The sequence below is a fragment of the Alexandromys fortis genome, unplaced genomic scaffold, assembly GCF_014885135.2.
Source record: "Alexandromys fortis isolate MF-2015 unplaced genomic scaffold, M_Fortis_MF-2015_v1.1 scaffold_58, whole genome shotgun sequence".
Taxonomy (NCBI): Eukaryota; Metazoa; Chordata; class Mammalia; order Rodentia; family Cricetidae; genus Alexandromys; species Alexandromys fortis.
In genome coordinates this window covers 5,854,654-5,869,064 of record NW_026067940.1, presented here as the reverse complement: position 1 = coordinate 5,869,064, position 14,411 = coordinate 5,854,654, and the positions used below count along the sequence as shown (strand labels likewise).

Below are 14,411 nucleotides of genomic sequence, written 5' to 3'. Positions count from 1 at the left end.
TTGGATAACAAATAAAATGCTCTGATTGGCTCTCAGGTGTCTCAACACAATGCTGACCTTTAGTAAAGCACTTGCCAAACTCTAACACCACTGAAGGAACTGTCCTGGTAGCACTACTTGCCCTTATAGCTTATCTCTGATTCCTCCACCTTAAGAAATGGGGAGTGCTACTGGCTGTGCTGTGCTGCTAGAAGGGACTAGAGGCTCCTATGCAAACGCAATAAACAGGGAAAGCAGCACCGTGGATATGAGATCAGTTTCTGTACCATTAGCCATTCAAAAGGCTACTAAGGATGGGTATGGTGACAGACGCCTTTAGGCCTAGCACTCAGAAGGCAGAAACAGGCAGATCTCTGTGAGTTTGAGGACACCCTAGCCTACAAAGGTTCTAGGTCAACCAAGGACATGGAGACCCTGTCTCTTCAATTAAAAAAAAAGGAGGGGGCTATTGAGGAAAGAATAATTTATAGTAAGAGTTTCTTTACTAATGCCACATTCACCAATAATGGCATTACTTGGGATTGCACATTAATTACATCAAAAGATTTCAAAATGCCTACACAACATTCTCCCCAAGGAGGGAAGGGCTAGCAGCTCCTCTAAAGGAAGCACATAGTAACTGCAGACAACAAAGAGCTGTCAATAGAAAAAACACCTCCAAACTGGAAACTGCTCCCAAGCTAGGTCTAGGGAGTGAATCACTTCAACCACTGGTCTCAGATACTCATTTCCAGGTTAGACTCAGACGGCTCAACAGCTCCTCTCATAAGCATAAACGGCAACTATCTACCCATAAATCTAGGGAATCTGGTGATATAACCTCACCATTCCCTATGGCAGTGCAAAATTCCACCTATCTGTAAACATTGCACACTTTACGTTTGGCACAGAGGACAGCTTCTGGGTTTATCATTGAAGTGAAGAGACTAAACAGCTAATTCTTTATCTAAAATTTCTGAACAAAGGTAGCATCAATCTAGATAGTGTGAACATACATGAAAGGTTGGTTAGAGGCATCAGGAAATAGTCTTCTTTAGGCTGGAGCAACAATTTAGGCTAAAAGGAAAAATAACAGTCACAGTATCTAAAGCCATGTTTAGATACTTTCGGAGTTCACAGAACATCATGGGAACAGAACAAAACAAAAACACTGACAAATAGCTAGTCTGGAAGGTTCTTCCTTTCTAAAAAGAACCAACCAGGTAACATTAAGGAACTGGAAACATTCACCAATTCCTCAATCAAGACTTTTCAAAGGAACCATTACATTGAACTGACACACGTGATCCTGGCTTTCAGAATAAATTCTTTCAAACCATGCAAAGTATCACATACATCTAAATATACACAAATAATAAACATATTATCACACAATCACAAATGCTTGGCAGTAAAACGTGCTATTACACAATTCTGTGGCAGTTAGAAGGCTGGCCTGGCTGCTCGGATCCACCAGGTCCAGCCCTCACTGGGAAATTTGACATAGATGGGCCAGGGAGGCAGTGACACCAGTGTAAAGGCTTGGCCTGGACTTCTAGTCTGACACAGTGGTAAATACATAAGCATACTAACACCGTATGTAAGGTAACAGGGAGGAGCCTTTTCCAATCACCTGTCAGCTCTGCTCTGAATTTCTGTCAAAGATAGTATGATCACAATACTAACTTAAAGGACAACCAAAGTAAGAAACTTAACCAGGACATGCCTATAAACTCAGCACTCGAGAGGCAAAAGCAGGAAGATCACTGCAGGGTTGAGGCCAGCCTGAGATACAGGGTGAGGCCTAGGCCAGTCATAGCTAAACAGCAAGATCCTGCCCCAAAAGATGAGGAGCATTGGGATGACTTAAAATACATTCTATTTTGAATACAGTTCTTGGAACTGAAAAGGACTCAGTTCCTAACACTACCTTTGGTCTTAAGGTTGAAGTGTGGTTCAGGGCCTGTGAACATTAGTGGGCAGCACCTAGTAGCTGTAGAGGAAGATGCAGAGTCAGAGATGAAGATGAAGAGGATGTAAAGCTGTTGAATATGCCTGGAAAGCGATCTGCTCCTGGAGGTGGCAACAAGGTTCCACAGAAAAAAAGTAAAATTTGATGAGGATGATGATGAGGAAGCTGAATAATTTCCAGTGAAGAAATCTGTACAAGATACCCCAGCCAAAAATGCACAAATATCACACCAAAATAGAAAAGACTTAAAACCGTCAACACTAAGATCAAAGGGTCAAGAGTCCTTCAAAAAACAGGAAAAAAAAAAAAAAAAAACCTAAAACACCAAAAGGACCTAGTTCTGTAGAAGACATTAAGGCAAAAATGAAAGCAAATATAGAAAAAGGTGGCTCTCTTCCCAAAGTGGAAGCCAAGTTCATTGATTATGTGAAGAATTGCTTCCGGATGACTGACCAGAAGGTTAGTCAAGATCTCTGGCAGTGGAGGAGGTCTCTTTTAAGAAAATGGTTTAAACACTTTGAAATATTCCGTCTTAATTTCTGTAACAGTTGATATATCTGGCTGTCTTTTTTATAATGCATAGTGAGAACTTTCCCTACTGTATTTGATGTTGTCCAGGTTCCTTGCCAAGAATGCATTGTCTAAAATGCCTGTTTAGTTTTCAAGGATGGAACTCCACCCTTTACTTGGTTTCAAGTATGTATGGAATATTATGATAGGACATAGTAATAGTGGTGGTCAGATGTGGAAACAGTAGGGAGACAAAAATATACATATGAAATAAACTCAGTATTTTAATAAAGTAAAAAAAAAAAAAAAACTCAGTCCCACTCAGGAGGATTGGATACATCACAGCCTGCTCTGAAGCAGGAATTATGATTGATGACATCTGTGATCATCTCTACACTACTTTGTTATTCTCACTATCATGGAGATGTGAATAAAGATGTCTGTAATTAGTCTCTCAAAGAAGCTGCACATCACGCCAAATAGGAGCTACAGGGCTTTTAATACTCGCAAAGGCTTGGCCACTGAGGAAAGACAAATTCTACTTTATTTGCTACAACTAGTGAAATTATCAACTGGAGGCAATGACAAGATATAACTAAGAAAGAACTCCTTTGAAAACTGGTGGTTTGAATGAGAATGGCCCCCATAGGTTCATGTATGAATATTTGATCCACAGTTGGAAGAACTATTTGGGAGGATTAGGAGATGTGGCCTTGTTGGTAGGGGTGTGTCACAAGTGAAGGCTTTGAGGTTTCAAAAGCCCATGCCACTCCCAGGGTTCTCTCTCTACCTCCTGCTCTCCAATGTTGGTGCCATCATGAACTAATCCTCTGAAACCATAGCTCCAATAAAGGCTTTCTTCTCTCTGCTGCCTTGGCTGGAGTAGTGTTTTGCCACAGCACTGAAGAGTAGCCAGACACCAGTCGGAATCAGAAATGGGCCACTGCTATGAAAGACCTGGCCACATGGCTTGTTGGAGAAATGTGGAAGACTGGGACTTTGGACTAAGAAAGTGGTTGAAGCTTGGAAGAGAGTAGTGCCAAGAGCCATGTGGTCTGTGGAAGTCTAGATCATGAAGCTTCAGAGGATAACACTTAATTAGCAACTGAGAAAAAGACAATTTTTGGGATGTTTTGGCAAAGTATGCGGCTACCTTCTTCTGCCCTTGTCCTAAGAAGCTGCCTAAGCATAAGTGAAAAGTAACAAACTAATTTGACAGAGGAGCCTTCCAAAGAGCTGAATGCTGACTCTGCAGCATAGCTGTTAGTAACAGAAAAGAGCATGTGAGGCAGAAAGACATACAGAGTATGCAGGAAAGAGCACCAGGAAGGTTAATGCTGGGAGCCAAGGCTTACACTCAGAGGCTGAGATTAAGGAGAGGCCTGATCTGAAATGGAGGGAGAAATGCCCTCAGGATAAAATCCCACCCAGCTAAACATCCCTCTTGTGAAAGGAAAAAGCCCAAGCTTTTTTTTCTAGCTCCAAAAAGGCAACAACAAAGCAGAATGGCTGCAAGTGTGACTGGGGGGGGGGGGGGGGGGGGGGGGGGGGGGGGGGGAAGAACAGGCTCTCCTAAGCAGGTAGAACTTGGCAGTGTAATCTGGCTATAGAGTATTAGAGGATACATGAGCAAGGGGTTGTGGAAACTTCCTCCATGGTTAAAGAGAGCCACTGAGGCCACACAATGAGGAGATTGTAAATGCAGAGGTGTCAGAGTCATGTGTTACCTGCCAAGGAGAGCTGCATACAAGAATGGAAACAGAGAAAGCATGTTGCAGTCAGCAAAGCAAGAAAGGAGGCTTTACCTAAGCACCAGACATGATGACAGGATTTGGAATTGCTCTGCTGGGTTTCAGTCTTGTTGTGGTCCACATTTCCTCACTATTCCTTGAATATACTTTTTAGAATGATGATGCATATTCTGTGCCATTGTGTATTAGAATAAAATTTGCTCTTTTGATTCTGGTTTCAGAAGACTGACTTAAATTATGTCAAAACTAAAACACAGAATTTCTGAGGTTGGACAAATGCATTTTGCACTACCATATGGTCAAAAGCCTATGGGGGCTAGGGAGTGGAATGTGGAGGTTTACATGAGAATGGCCACCACAGGTTCATGTTTGAATACTTGGCCCCCAGTTGTTGGAACTGTTTGGGAAGGATTACAAGATGCTGCCTTGGAGGCAGTGGGGGTCAAGGATTTCACAAGGTTTTTTCTCTGCCTCCTACTTGCAGATCAAGATGTGAGCGATCAGTTTTCTGCCATCATGGATTCTAACCTTCTCGAAAGGCAAGCCCAATTAAATTCTTTTATGCCTTGGTGTTTTGTCACAATTGAAGAGTAACTACTGAAAAAATTGGGGGAAAAAAGAAAGAAAAAAAAGGAGTAACTATGACAATTAACCCAATAGGCATTTGGTGCAGTCAGGTCTAGTGGGAGGGCAGTGGGGCAGACAGGGAACACAGAGTCAACGCAAAAACTCATGCTAACATACCTCCCCTTAGTAGTAATTATAGAAGCCCCAATGGTCTTGGTCCAATAGGCACATCATGGGATTAGTTACCATATATCTCCCCATTTCTAAGAGCAGGAGCCATTGGAAAGGCTGGGACAGCTAGATGTCCCCCAAGTTCAATAGTTATATAGACTTGGTCTTTAAAATGAGGTATTCATATTCCTGGGGAAACACCAAGATCTATCCCATGGGTTCGACAGATACAGATAGGTACAAGGGCTTCAATGTGAAGATCTTCGGTTTGTATACTAAATTTATGTGGTCCAAAATGACTAAGCAAAATTGAAGATCAATTTGTTTCCCTCCATTTTCACAAATCCAACACTCCCTCTTCTCTCCACTTGTTCAACCCTATCACTGGCCATTGCCTCGGTGTGTGAACAATTCTAGAGGCAAAGTACAAAAACACCTAACCAGCTTCCAGGAGACAACTGCCAAGTGTTGGCTACAAAGCCTATACCTTCTCTTTGAGAAGGCTGTGCAGAGATGTTCACTCCTGTTATTTTATGTAAACCTGAGAGATTCAGCTAGGCATGATGGGACAGCCTGTAAACACAGCACACAGGTGGGAGAGACACAGATGGTCAGGAGTAGAAGGTCATCCTTGGCTACAGTGACTAATCAGATTTGTTTCTTCAGTGTTGGTCCTAGTATTTTTCTAATAACTACCTTAGATTTTGATGTCCCGAGAACATTATATAGCAGCAGGGTAGAGTATAAACCAACTAATGCATTACTCTCGGCAGGAAATAAAAGAATGCATTGTTATGTTTGTGTTGGTATTATTCCTACTCAAGATTTAAGATTTGGAAGGAGAACAAAGTGATTTAAGTATCTAACGTCAATGAAACCCTCAAACTGATCTTCTAAAATTCCATAAATAAACATATACAATGGGTCACACTCATGAAAGATGCTCAATACTGACTCTTTTAAAAACAAAGTCTCACTATATGGCCCAGACTGGCATCAAAATAGGTGATCTTCTGCTCCTGCCTCCAAGAATACTGGTTTTTTGAGAAATGACCTGATCCTAATATTTCTCTGCAACTGACTCAGCTATGCTATAAAAACTTTAATAACCAACTGAATCTCTTTCTTACAAGAAGGACATGAAGCTCCAGCCTTCTTTAGTCTTCTGGCACATTGGAAACACGTCGTCAAATGGCTCGTTCTCCCATGAATAATGTTCCCATCCCGAGGCCTTTTTTCACATAAACTGCATGGCTTCAAGATATTTTTAAAATCTTCCATACTTTCTGTATCTGTTTTCTGTTCAGAAAGGATATCTGCTTGTTCTCTCACACTTGAGATGGTCTCTTGGCTTTCAGAACTATGAGCCAAATCCAAAAACTCCACTGAGTTACAAGGGTTAAACTTGGTATTCTCTTCCTTTAAATACACATCTTTAGGCCTGACAACTGGAGCTGAAACGGTTCTCCGGCAATCGGGGACATCGATTCCTTCATTCTCTTTCTTTTCATGTATGGCAGTGATATTAGATGTGGAGAGAGAATGAGTTAATTTAGAACAATCCGAATACCAATCCTTTCTTAAGGCCCAGCAACGAAAACAATACCTCTTGCTTGGAGAATTAAATTTCTTGCACTCTGTACACTGCCACTCATCCTACAAAAAGTTAAGTGAAGTCGATTAAAAATGTGGTAAAAGAGATGCTAAGAAAAATATGTTCACACACACACACAATAACAACAACAAAGCAAAAATGGAAGATAGGCCAAATTCTCATTTCACTAAGTATCTGTCTAGATAACCCATACCAGTAGCTCAACCTGAGACCTGAACAAATTCAATTCTCCCAGGGAAGAATTTTTACATTGATAGTGCCCCAACTGTTCTTTTCAAATCAAAATTTGGCATAACTGTCTTTAAAGGAAGTTGATTGTTTTTGCCTTCTATCCAATTTGGACGACATTTATATTCTTTTACTTGCTTTCTTCCAGGTCACTTTTCCATTCACAACTTTGTCTTGTCAGTGGCTAAAAAATGAAACTTATCAAAGGCAGAGGCAGGCGGATCTCCGAGAGATCAAGGTCAGCCTGGTTTACAAGTGAGTTCCAGAACAGGTATAGCTACACAGAGAGACCCTGTCTCGAAAAACCGAAAAAGAAAAAAAAAATGGCCCTCATAGGCTCAAAGATTTGAATGCTTGGTCACCAGAGAGGGCACTATTTGAAACAATTAGAAGGTGTGGTCTTGTTAGAGGAAGTGTGTCGCTGAGCTCTGAGGTTCCAAAAGCCCAGTCATGCCCAATGGCTTTCTCTCCTGCTGCTGCCTACATATACAGATGTAAAACTCTCAATTACTTCTCCAGCACCATATGAATCTGCATGCTGTCATGGTCCCTGCTGTGGTAAGAGTGGACTAAACAGCAAGCAAGCCCCAGTTAAATGCTTTCTTTTATCAGTTGCCATGGTCACGGTGTCTCTTCACAGCAACAGAACACTGACTAAGACATGGCCTTATTGGGAGGTGTAACTGGGAGCCAGCCTGAGGTTTCAGAAGCCTTCATGTCTTCCCAGTGAGCTCTCTATTTCCTGCGTGCAGTTTATGATGTGAGCAATCAACTGTACCACCTTCTCTTCATTCTATCATAGGCTCTAACCCTCTAGAACTTTAAATGCTTTCTTTGTAAGTTGTCCTGGTCATCAGTTACAGAACAGTAACTGATACACAGGACAAATGCCAAGCACTGAAAATGTAGAGGTCATAACTCAACTGCCTAGAATGAGGCAAGAAGCATAGAATAATGATTAAGCTACAACACTCCCCAGTTTAGGACCCTTCAATCTTTTCTAAAATGCTATATAAATGCTTTGAAATTCATAATAATTTGAAATTCATAATTGATAGCATGCTACAGTTTGATTGCCATTGCTTTTTTATAGTACATAAAATAGCAGGACTTATTACATCCAATGGCATCTTTGATTTGATGAAATATCATCTATTTGCTTAATAGTTTTTCTGTGCCCAAGTGTCACAGAAGTCTGATTAGGATGAGAACATTTATCTCAGCTATTTGTATTATGGTCAAGAACACTTACTAGACCAATTATGTTCCACTTTATTTATCATTTATCTTTGCAAAGAGATGATTTGCAAAAAATTACCATAACAATCAACAGCAGCACGGCTAGAGGGTGGCAATTAACACCAGAAACCAAACCTAAAGTTCTATCCCAAAGCAGTGAAACACCCTTTTTATTTAAATCCTAGCATCTGTTTCCACAGTGAGTAAGCTGCAGGGGAGAGAAAGGGAGGGAGGAAGGGAGGGGAGGGAGGAAGGGAGGGGGGAGAGAGAGAAATTCAAAGTATACATTTAGGTTGATTTAACTTATCACATGGCAACAAACTAAAGGCATATTACCTAAAAGCTTAATACTGACTCTTCTTTAGCAATCCCCATTTATATTAACTATGTGGAAATTAAGTTGTTTTTCATTTGCATCTTTTTGTGTTTTTGAAGACAGGATTTCTCTGTGTAGCCCTAGCTGTCCTGGAACTCACTCTGTAGACCAGGCTAACCTCGAACTGACAGAGTGGCCTGCCTCTGCCTCCTGAGTGCACTACCACCAGCAGATTCATCTGCATTTTTTTAAATATTTATTTATTATGTATACAATATTCTGTTTGTGTGTATGCCTGACGGCCAGAAGAGGGCGCCAGACTTCTTTACAGATGGTTATGAGCCACCATGTGGTTGCTGGGAATTGAACTCAGGACCTTTGGAAGAGCAGGCAATGCTCTTAACCACTGAGCCATCTCTCCAGCCCCTCATCTGCATTTTTTAACAGATGCTGGTAAAATTATTTTTCTAACTCAAAGAATTTTATGTAACTTACAGATCTATCCTTAGGATGAGAAAGGTGTTCAAATGAGGGAAAGTAATGGACTGGGGGGGGGGGGGCTTAGTGTGGGTTTGGGACTACAGCAAAAATGTACCATATCATGTTTGTGGAGGTCAGAGATTAACTTCGGGTATTGTTCTTCATCATCCACTTTGTCTGAGACAAGATTCCTGTCATTTGCTACCGCATATGCCAGGCTAGTTGGCCTGTAAGCTTCCAGGAATTCTCCTGCATCTCTTCCCTTGTTGGCACAGAAACAAATGCACTACTAACCCTGCCTTTCCTGGTTTCTGGGGATTCAAAAGAAGGTCCTAATGCTTCCACAGCAAGTGATTTACCTACTGAACCATCTCAGTATGCCTTGTCCTGGTTTTTTCATTTTGTTTTTTGAGACAGGGTTTCTCTGTGTAGCTCTGGCCATCCTGGAACTCACTGAGTAGATCAAGCTGGCCTCAAACTCAGAGATCCAGCATCTGCCCCGAGTGCTGGAATTAAGATGTGTGCCGCCACCATCAGGTTTGTCTATAGTTTTGATAGCAGGAACAGAGGTACTCTGGTCACTTTTCCCAAGTCAGGGAAAATACTGGATCAAATTATTCATTTATAACCAGGCAGCAGTGGCACATACTTTAATTCCAGCATCTCTATGAGTTCAAGGCCAGCCTGATCGACAAAGCAAGTTCCAGGACATCCAGGGCTGTCACACAGAGAAACCCTGTCTCGAAAAACAACAAAATATTTTTTTGTTTTCAAATTCCAATTAAAAACTTAAGAAGATGAAATGTAGCCAGGTGGTGGTGGCTCACGCCTTTAATCCCAGCACTCTGGAGGCAGAGGCAGGTGTATCTCTATGAGTTCGAGCCCAGCGTGGTCTACAAGAACTAGTTCCAAGATAGGCTACTATAGAGAATCCCTGTCTCAAAAAACAAAAACAAACACAACAACAAAAAAAAAGAAATGTAAAGAACCCAACACATCTTAGCAAGTAGGAAACGACAGCTTTTGCAATGCTGTAATGCATGGGAACTAGGATTCAGCTAAAAATTGGCAACAGCAAAACAGCTTTTACCTCGGAGGTAAGTTCCACATCTGTATCATCACTCAAGGACTTAGGGTCCTCAGGATCATCATCTTTTCCCACATCAATCACCTGTGAAGGTAAACAGACCTCATTAGAAATGCTAACCTTTTTATGAGAGACTATTAAAGCAAAAGTGATGAACAACTTCAATGCAAATAAAACTCATTCTGTCCTAACATAAACATATTAACATAAATATACCAAAACCTTGATCCTACAGACATAAGGCTGACAATTTAGTAACACTAATGGTGATAAAACACCCACCCACAGGGTTTCCAAGTATCTTCCATATTCAGAAAGAGGTATCCAAATTCACAACTTCAAAGAAAACAAATGCAAGGAATATAAAAGCAGCAATTACTGGCTGGGCGGTAGTGACACATAACTTTAATTGCAGCACTTGGGAGGCAGAAGTAAGTGGATCTCTGATACTTCTGGAATAGCCAGGTCTACATGGCAAACTAATGATTTTTCTCTCAAAAGTTCAAATATTTTAAAACCTGTTCTTTTATATAAAAATTTCCAAACTGTCATCTTCATTTCAGTCACCAACATTCCTTCCAATGTAGTCTATAATTGGTTTAGAGAATCTAACACATATTTATATTTAAAAAAAAAATTCCTATGAAAAATAATATGAATTTAACAGATCATTTGTTTTTGTTACCTTTATCTATTGCTACATTTATTCTATTTTTTTCATCTTTTTTAAAGATCTTTTTTTTTCAGTAAGTATTCAAAATAATGGATCTCATATATTTTACAGATATAATTAATAAGTGGGTATTACTAAGATGTTTATATGTGCTAAGTGCTAGCTCTGCTGCCCAATTCTTCCAACTTAGCTGCTGTAACTGTGTGTGTACTGAGAGTTCCTTGAGTTTTTATGTTTTTTGTTGTTTTGTTTGGTTTTATTTTGTTTTAAAGTTTTTTCAAGAAAGGGTTTCTCGGGGCTGGAGAGATGGCTCAGAGGTTAAGAGCATTGCCTGCTCTTCCAAAGGTCCTGAGTTCAATTCCCAGCAACCACATGGTGGCTCACAACCATCTATAATGAGGGCTGGTGCCCTCTTCTGGCCTACAGACATACACACAGACAGAATATTGTATACATAACAAATAAATAAATAAATATTTAAAAAAAAAAAAAAAAGAAAGAAAGGGTTTCTCTGAGTAGCCTTGGCTGTCCTGGAACTAGCTCTTGTAGACCAGGTTGTCATCAAACTCAGATCCACCTGCCTCTGCCTCCCAGTGCTGGGATTAAAGGCATACACCACCACACTCAGCTCTAACTCCTTTATTTTATGACTATATTTTTAATTATGTGTATGCATGTGGGTTTGTGCATGTCAACAGAGTGCCCAAGGAGGCCTGAAGGGAACATTAGATTCCCTGGAGATAAAGTAAGAAGCACTGACCCACCAGAATAGGTGCTAGAAAGTGAACTCTTGAGTTCTCTGGAAGAGCAGCAGGAAGAGCCTGAAGCACTGAGCCATCTCTCCAGCCCCTACCCCCAACTCCCTTCTTCTTTTTTTAAGATTCATTTACTATGTATACAGACAGTATTCTGTCTCCATGTATGCCTGAAGGCCAGAAGAGGCACCAGATCTCATTATAGAAGGATGGTTGTGATCCACCATGTGGTTGCTGGGAATTGAACTCAGGACCTCTGGAAGAACAATCAGTATACTCTTAACCTGTGAGCCATCTCTCCAGCCCCCCAACTTCCTTCTCAATATAGGAAAAAATCATACTAATTTTAAATACGTTTTAAAATTAGCTTTTTCCAATTTAGTTATAAAGTGGTTACAAAGCTATCAAGGTTCTTAAAAACATAAGGATTTTTCTCCTATAATAGAAACCACTAAGGCCATTTAGAGCTATGCCTTATAAGCAAAAATTTCTAGAAAAAATACAACGGACCATAAGAGGGAAGGAGCAGCATGTCCCTAAAGCAGCAAGAGTTTCTCCATGAATCTTGGCTCATTTCTAAGGCAGCCTTATCTAAATTAATCTAAATCCTAAAATTGGACACAGAGAAATACTCAACACTAAACAGATAATTCTGTCAATAGTTACATATCAGAGTGAAGATGTTCAAACATACCTTTTTGTCACGTGCTTTCCCCACTTCACTTGTCTGCTCGGAATCAGCAGCTTCAACTTTTATACCAACACCTAATTGCTCTGACACTGACTCATTTAAAAACCACAAATCATCCGTAGTGTCTGAAACAATGGCAGTACCTATGTCCTAACGGAGAAAAACAAAAGTGAGCTTTGTGATCAGTGACTTATGAGAGATGTAGAACCAACTTAATGTCTTCACATGCCATCCAGAGAACACCGTGCCTTTCCTCAACACTATGACTTCATTCAACAGGTCATCTTCTAGTGTCACAAGATACGTAGACATACGGGTCTGACAAGGAACTTTTTAACACTAAATAAGGTACAATATACAAAAATGGTACACAAAGAGTTTAAAAGAACTTAATAGTTGTTCTACTAGACACAATGCATTCAACAGTCATCTCCACAAGTGACAATCTAGAAAAGTTCTATGCTTTCTGACATATTCCTTCCTAATTTATGATCAGTAACTATTTTCCAGAAATATACTGATGGCAATCCGACTCTTTGAACATGACACTTTTGAAATTTGTGTTTCTTTTTTAAAAACAATTAAATTATGCAGTCCTGCTGAGCCTGGACTTCACTACGTAGCTCAGACTGGCCTCAAACTCAACATCCTCCTGGCCCCAACCTCTTAAGTGCTGAGACTATACACATGCACCACCACACAACTACTTTCTGTAGCTTCAAACACCAACATATGCAAACTTAACTTTTACATTCACCTACAGACAGTTTTTAAAAATTTATATGTATTCTATGTGTCTAGGTGTCTTGCTGCATGCAGTGTCCAGAGGCCAGTAAACAAAACTGGGACTGGAGCTATGACAAGTGTGGTCACCATGTGAATGCTGAGAACTGAACCCAGGTCCTCTGGAAGAACAGTAAGCATTCTTAACCTCTGAACCTCTCCAGCCCATCACAGAACTTTGTGTTTGGATGCTGCTCTATGACCTTCTTTTAAAGAACAAACACTTACTGAATACATATTACGTACCAGACACGATTCTAGTAACTCGGTAAGTGAACAATGCAAAGCCCTGGTCTTACATTTCAATGAAAGTAAACAATAATTACAAATATAAACCCTAACAGTGTTTCTATAAAGTGGCCAGTGCAATTGAGAATATCAACTAAGATAAAAGAAAACAAACCATAAATGAAGAAATGAATGCTGGTGAGAAAACAAACTAATGCAGTCACACTGAAAACAGCAGTCACACTCAAAACAACAATAAGAACAAAATTTAACATACTCACTATGGAAATCAGTGTGAAGGTTTCATATAAAACTTTTCCACTCCAAGCCGGGCAGTGGTGGCGCACTCAGGAGGAGGCAGAGGCAGGCAGATCTCTCTGAGTTCAAGGCCAGTCTAATCTACTAGTTCCAGGACAGGCTCTAAAACTACAGCAAAACCCTGTCTCAAAAAAACCAAAAAAAAAAAAACTTTTCCACTTCCACTCCAGTATATACTCAAAGGACTCTAAGCCCTATCATATAATAACCTGCACGTTCATGTTTATTGCTGTACTTCTCACAATAGATAATGGAACTACCGAGATGTTCATAAACAAATGAATGGATAAAGAAGATATAGAACCTAGAGACAACGGAATCTTATTGAGTTTATTCAGCGATAAGAGGAAAATGAGGTCGGCGGTTGTGACACACACCTTTAATCCCGGCACTCGGGAGGGAGAGGCAATCGGATCTCTGTGAGTTAGAAGCCAGCCTGATCTACAAGAGTTAGTTTCAGGACAGGTTCCAAAGCTACAGAGAAACCCTGTCTTGAACCCCACCCCACACTTCCAAAAAAAGAAGAAAATGACATTTCCAGGAATATCGATGACCCAGAGAGCATTATGTTAAGTGAAATAAGCCGGGCTCAAGAAGACATACACTGAATGTTGTCTGTCATATGCATTTCTAGATTTTAATTGTGTGTGTGTGTGTGTGTAGAGGGGGGGTGTTCATGAAACTATCAAGGCAAAATATTAAGGGGGTTAGAAGACAGTCATGGAATACATGTATATGTGACATGAAAACAGAAAGGGGAACTACTGAAAGGAGAGAAGGAGACTACCGGGTGGAGGACACTGGGAGGGAGTGGGAATGGAGGCTTAAGAATAAAATATGGGGCCTGGGGAGATGGGTCAGAGGTTAAGCGCATTGCCTGCTCTTCCAAAGGTCCTGAGTTCAATTCCCAGCAACCACATGGTGACTCACAACCATCTGTAATGGGGTCCGGTGCCCTCATCTGGCCCGCAGGCATACACTCAGAATATTGCATACATAATAAATATTAAAAAAAAAAAGAATGAAATAATGAGCCAAGAAAAAAAAA

At 40.5% G+C, this 14,411-nt stretch overlaps 1 protein-coding gene and 1 pseudogene across 6 annotated transcripts in view; one reads left to right on the top strand and one right to left on the bottom strand.

Moving 5' to 3' along the window:
- Positions 1-1,486: 1,486 nt before the first annotated feature.
- LOC126504979 (nucleophosmin-like) lies at positions 1,487-2,740 on the top strand (annotated as a pseudogene).
- Positions 2,022-14,411, bottom strand: part of Mdm4 (MDM4 regulator of p53) — a 48,450-nt gene continuing 36,060 nt past the window's right edge. For all 6 annotated transcript variants that reach the window (XM_050147660.1, XM_050147664.1, XM_050147663.1 and 3 more), the window contains 3 exons: positions 12,038-12,184; positions 9,919-9,999; positions 2,022-6,606 (listed from right to left, as the gene is read on the bottom strand). In XM_050147660.1, the coding sequence (XP_050003617.1) occupies positions 6,037-6,606; positions 9,919-9,999; positions 12,038-12,184 (798 nt within the window). In that variant the 3' untranslated portion in view covers positions 2,022-6,036. The remainder of the gene's footprint in view (positions 6,607-9,918; positions 10,000-12,037; positions 12,185-14,411) is intronic.